At 35.8% G+C, this 6,683-nt stretch overlaps 1 protein-coding gene across 1 annotated transcript; it reads right to left on the reverse strand.

Annotated features, from left to right (window-relative positions):
- Window positions 1–1,077: 1,077 nt before the first annotated feature.
- LOC145086988 (actin-7-like) lies at window positions 1,078–3,677 on the reverse strand. The gene is made up of 5 exons (XM_079024872.1): window positions 3,537–3,677; window positions 2,818–2,888; window positions 2,310–2,703; window positions 1,614–2,227; window positions 1,078–1,528 (listed from the first exon to the last, which is right to left on the reverse strand). Exons 2-5 carry the CDS (start codon window positions 2,875–2,877, stop codon window positions 1,463–1,465), a joined length of 1,134 nt encoding a protein of 377 aa, XP_078880998.1. The 5' UTR covers window positions 2,878–2,888; window positions 3,537–3,677; the 3' UTR covers window positions 1,078–1,462.
- Window positions 3,678–6,683: the final 3,006 nt, after the last annotated feature.

Below are 6,683 nucleotides of genomic sequence, written 5' to 3' on the forward strand. Positions count from 1 at the left end.
TGGGTAACCTTTTTAAAACAGGTGAATGGACAAATTCAGTCGGTAAATTAACAATTCGTTCCCCTAAAAAAACCAATTTAGACATTTTAAACCATAACATGTAACATGATTTTGACTACAAACATTTAATATATATATATATATATATATATATATATATATATATATATATATATATATATATATATATATATATATATATATATATATATATATATATACTCGTTTCGGCTCATTAGCCTAATCGAACTGATTAACATAAGTTTGGCTCGGACTCACTTAAGGTTGGTTAAAATAAAGATAATACTTAGGGGTGCAAACACGTCAAACTACTACTCGTGAACTACTTGAAATCGGCTCGTTAAAAGCTCGACTCGAAACCGATTTTAAACGAACTCGAACTTAATATTAAGCTTATTTATTAAACGAGCTCGAGCTCGATCCTATGTCACTAAGCCCGATTAGACTCGTGAGCCTAAATGAGCTTTTATATAATATAATTTATTATTATTTTTATATATTAATATAAATATATATTTGGTGAATTAGGAATTTATGGTATTAATAAACGGAGCTTCTTAACGGGCTCGAGCCGAGCTTAAGCGTATTTAGGCACGTCGAACAAAAACAAATCAAGCCCGAGCCGAGCTTGTATAATTATTTACGAACTCGAACCAAGCTCAGTATAAGAAAGCTCAAATCAAACCGAACTCGAACTCAAGCCTCGTATAACTTAAACGTGCCCTGAGCCAAACCTGACCCAGCTCGGCTCGGTTGAACCTCTAGATAATAGTTGTACTGATTTCACAATATTTTTATATGCGCACAAATCGAGTATCGAGAAAAGCTAACCAAAATGGTGAATTAAAGTTGAAGCTTTTGACGTACTAAAATTGTTATGCATACACGCATTTCAAAGATTTGTCATCGTTTAGAGAATATTATGAGATTTGTCGACTTAAAATTTGTGCCATAGAACATCTGATTTCTCCACATTGCAATTCCACTACATAAAAATTTAAAGGCTAAGCATGAAACTGAATTTATGACTTTAAGAATCCTTGTAAAGCACAGCAATAAATAGAATCCTTATAATAGATGATATAATAAAATGTGACCACAAACTGACTCTAACACAAATTTTGGTACAGTAGTAGTAGATATTGACACAGTTATTGCCAACAAAACAATTCATAATAACATATATCACAACCACTCTTCAACTACAAACATCCATCCCTGGCACCAACACGAAAAGCTCCACAAGATTAAAAGACGTAAACGCCCTTCATCCCCAGTCCCATACCCAGCTTCCCCAAATCCCACTTTCTGCCAGACTTTTAAAAGTTCACATAGAAACATAACACGAAAAAAGGCCAATAGAAAGAAAAAAAAACCCAAAAACCAACTAAAACAAATAAAATAAAAACTCCACCTTCAGAAACGCAACAAAATCAAATACTTAGAAGCACTTCCTGTGAACAATGGATGGGCCAGACTCGTCATATTCACCCTTCGAAATCCACATCTGAATCAAACACAAAATACAAATTGTAAAATCGAATAACAAGATTTTAAAAAAAAATGTTAGTTTTTGATTTGATTTTGTTTACCTGTTGGAAGGTGCTGAGTGAAGCAAGAATGGAGCCTCCGATCCAGACACTGTATTTTCTCTCGGGAGGAGCAACAACCTTAATCTTCATGCTACTAGGAGCAAGAGCAGTGATTTCCTTGCTCATCCTGTCAGCAATACCAGGGAACATAGTGGACCCACCAGACAACACAATGTTTCCATAAAGATCCTTCCTGATATCCACATCACACTTCATGATGGAGTTATAAGTAGTCTCGTGAATACCAGCAGCTTCCATTCCAATCAAAGAAGGCTGGAATAGAACCTCAGGGCAACGGAATCTTTCAGCTCCAATCGTGATCACTTGTCCATCTGGCAACTCATAGTTCTTTTCAACAGACGAGCTGCTTTTAGCAGTTTCAAGCTCTTGTTCATAGTCAAGAGCAACATATGCAAGCTTCTCCTTCATGTCACGCACAATTTCACGTTCAGCAGTTGTGGTGAACATGTAACCTCTCTCAGTCAAGATCTTCATTAGAGAATCTGTAAGGTCACGTCCAGCAAGATCCAAACGGAGGATAGCATGAGGAAGTGCATACCCTTCATAGATTGGAACTGTATGTGACACACCATCTCCAGAATCCAACACAATACCTGTTTCAAACAAGCCATTATTAGTTCACAATTAAAGATGTAAATAATCATATAAAGAAAGATGAACTGATAAAAGACTGACCAGTTGTTCGACCACTGGCATAGAGAGAAAGAACGGCTTGAATTGCAACATACATAGCAGGGACATTGAAGGTTTCGAACATGATTTGAGTCATTTTTTCTCTGTTGGCTTTAGGGTTAAGAGGGGCTTCAGTGAGAAGAACAGGGTGTTCTTCAGGGGCGACACGAAGTTCGTTGTAGAAAGTGTGATGCCAGATCTTTTCCATGTCATCCCAGTTGCTGACAATTCCGTGTTCAATTGGGTACTTAAGAGTAAGGATACCTCTTTTGGATTGTGCTTCATCTCCTACATAAGCATCCTTTTGTCCCATGCCAACCATGACACCTGTATGTCGTGGTCTACCAACAATACTTGGAAAAACTGCCCTTGGTGCATCATCACCAGCAAATCCAGCCTGTGGATTTGATTAATAAATCAGATTAATTGGAAATGAAGATGAAAAGGGAAAGGGAAAAGGGTGATTAAATTAGAAAGGAAAAAAGGTAAAAAAGTAGAAAATGATACTAACCTTCACCATTCCAGTTCCATTGTCGCAAACAAGGGGCTGAATATCCTCGGTATCGGCCATTTTCTATAAGACTGCAAGCAAACAGGTTATTAGATCATGTAAGGATTCATTGTTCATACAACTAATATACAAACATGAAGTAAAAGATAAAGAATTATTCTCAATTGCGCACAGAAGAGATCTATCCAAGTGGACTTTGGCTCAATTGTACCAAATCTGGAAAACAGTTACGGTTTTGAGATCTGAGTCAAAACGCTACTCAAAACCCAACAATTAATGGTAAAAACGACATGAAACTACACCAACCAAACACATCCGAGTAACTAAATACGAAACGAATCACAAACGGATTTTCACAGTTCTAAGCACACGATTCAAGCAAATCGCGGATACTAGCACAGATCGCAGTAATCGGAATGAATTAACCTACAGATCTGGTAACTTCAGATTACAAAGGCTACATGCTTTTCGTCAAACATGAACCAAAGATAACAGATCTATAGAAATCGGAATCAGATCAAGCAACCGGAACATCTAGTCAGATGAAGCGAGAAGTAACAAGTAAAAACAATGAATTTTCTGTAATCTGAAATGATTACAACTAGAATAACTCCAATTAATCAAAACAAGAAAAGGAATTCACGAGATTTAGATTTCAACTGCTAGAAACCTACCAAAAACAAGAGTCAAAGTAAAGTAAACGGGGTTTGAAGAATTACCAGAATGAAAAACAGATCGAAGATAAAGACGAGGGAGATCGAACGAAGCAGAAGCCGATCTGGAGAAGAAGGACGCCGGGGAAGTTGAACCCTAGCCCTCAGCTCTCGTTTGCTCCTGCTTTGAATTTTTGGAAATGGGAAAGAAAGGGGAGGTAGGGGAGAGAGTATATGGAGAAAGAGGGGGAATCATTCAGACCACGAGAAAAGATAGAGTGACCTGGCGTTGACAGCCTTTCATCTTGCCAACCGTACGATCTACACGCTGTTTCTTAATTATCCGTCCGATCAGTCTCTGCTACTTTTATCTTTAGGGTTAAAGTGAAATTAGAAAAATAAAATTAGGCATTAAAATAAAATTATTAACATTTGGATCTCAAAAAAATAGATTTCTTCTAATCTTTATTTTATTCCTTAAAGTCAAAATTAGACAATAATTTAAATTTTATGATCATATATTAAATTTCATTGAGTTATAAAATATCACTAAAGTTTTTTTTTAATGGAGTCTATCATTTGAAAATTTTGAAAAAAAAAACAAATTAATCAAAAATAACAAATTCAATGATCTATTACGATTTAAACAAAGCTTATGAACTAAATAATCATAAATTTGATAGTATAATTATAATGTTACATATATACAAATATTAAATGTCTTATTTTTAAATATGATTATCTTTATATCTATTTGGCTTTTCATTTAAACATGATTTGAAAACTTTGTAAAAGAAATAAATTTTTTTTGCTAATATATAAGAAATTAATTCATCGAACCTCAAACCTCAAAAATTAGATCTGCATCAATATGCAGAAGTTTATAGCATTTTGACCACCAAATTAGCATTGAAATTTGACTTTTAACGTAACACTTACAGGAGTGGCATCATCACCCTTCTCGCCAAAGTCGTCGATATGATTTTGTTTACATGCCTTACTTTTTTACTAAACTCTAGTATATCTCTCTTGTTTAACTAAGCATGTCAATGTTAAATATGTACACATTAAAAGAATGTGATCATTAATGGTTAACACATCTGAATGTATAAAAAAAACTAAAATACGACAAACTAATAATAAAAAAATGTTAAGATCGAAATTATACACTAAACTACCGAATTTGTGTTCATTCGGTGTTTAGTTGTAAGCGTCGCTAAACTTGTGGTTTTTTTATTCAAAGTGGTATTTATAACTGATGATAGCAAGTTTAAAAACCATTTTTGTAACGCTCCAAAATAAGACCATACAATCTTTTTCATTTTTAGATTAACAAACATCAAACCATATCATTATCATAATACCCAAGTTATCAAAATGTATCGATACATCATCAATATCAGAGTAAAACACAAAATACAAAATCGGGTGGTGTGTGCTCTGGACTAATAAACATTGTACCTATGGGATAGAGGAAAAGGAAAAAACCAAATATTTCACATAGTGCTTTTAATCAATCTGATTTATTTCGTATCCTTCGCTCGATGAGAAAATGAGTCCAATTCTAAAGGATCAAACATATGGGACTTAAGGAATAATATAAAAAAGAGAGGCAAAAATATTGATATTAAATAAAAATCAATAAAATAAGTAAATAAAAATGAAAATAAAATAAGTAAATAAAAATGAAGTAGAAGAACTCAGATTCCAAATAAACAAATTCAAACTTGAAAAGGATCTTTCTGATTCTCGAAGAATGAGGGGCAAAGGGGAATTTTTCCCTTTGGAACCAGAAGTACCTAAAACATAAACTGAAAATTGTAAGCACAAATCTTAGTGAGTTCCCCAAGATATTACATACCATACATAATAAACACATAATGGGCCCCACCCATCATCAGACCTCGCTCAGTATACAGATCGGGCCCCGTCCGGCATACATATAAACATATAACACATAAATACACACACATGCAATAATCACAAAGATACATAGCATACAAAATGGTCATCGAGCCCCGCCCGGTAAGCATAAGAGTACATAACACATGCAAGAGTCACGCAGACATCTAGCATCATAACATAACAAAATCATGGGTTAGCATTGGTGCCTTCGACCCACTAAACACAATAAGGAAACTCACCTCGCACTATCGAAGCTCACAAAAAGGACCTCTGGCTGTTGGCCTGTTAAAATCCTTGCGTTATCAATACCATTGACATCCAATTCATAATTGGATTCCAATCCATAACCAACAGTCCAAAAATTAGGGTAAAAAGACCATTTCACCCCTTACCTAGCTTGGACCAAGACTAAGGCCTAAACCTACAGTCTGAAAGGCCCAATTCCAAATTAATCCTCCAAGGCCCCATCGTGGCCCAATTTTCCAAATTAGGTCCAATCCCTTTCATGGGCCTTTTCCAAGAGAATCCAAAACAAGCATCGGCCCAAAAACTTGATAGCCCAACAAGGCCCTAAGCATCTAAGTCCAAAAATGGCCCAAACCGAAGCCCAAGCATCTGAGGCCCAACCTGTTGAGTACACGGGGCGTACTCAGCACGTATGCGTAGTGTAATCGCTTTAGGGCTTGTACGCTAAGCATACCTGCTTGTACACCCAACGTACTCCTCCCATATGGCCAACTTCCATTTTCCAGCTCTTAATCGATTAAGACCTCCATCCAAACTCACATTTGACTTCCTTAAGATGGTTTATCACGTAAAGTTGCCAACTTTACGTGCATGCATGGCTTAATGAGGCTCTTAGAGGTCAAAAGAGCTTAATAAATGACTTAATGCATGCATGAGACCATAAACACCATAAAGTTTGCACCTTTAAGCATAAGGAACCCTCCAAACATCCAGATCTACAAGATTTAGCTTCTAAAATGGCCTTAACCCATCTAGACCATCCAAAAAGGGACAAAGAATCATAAACCATAACATGAAGAGATCTAAACAAAGAGTAGACAAGGTATGAGCTTTATACCTCAAAAGTCACCACAAGATGGAGCTAAATCTGGATCTCTAAGCTTCCCCCCAATGAATGAGTCTTCCAACTTCTTCTTCTAACACTTCAAGGAGTACAAAACACCAAAAATCAAGACCAGGGCTCAAGAACACTCAAAGATGTTATTAGGGTTCGAGATTAGGGTTTTAGGGCAATGGAGGCTGAGAAAGAGGTCATCCCTAAGGACTTAAGGAGCTTATATA

Source organism: Lactuca serriola, chromosome 2 (assembly GCF_051521515.1).
Source record: "Lactuca serriola cultivar US96UC23 chromosome 2, Lser_US96UC23_V15, whole genome shotgun sequence".
Lineage (NCBI taxonomy): Eukaryota > Viridiplantae > Streptophyta > Magnoliopsida > Asterales > Asteraceae > Lactuca > Lactuca serriola.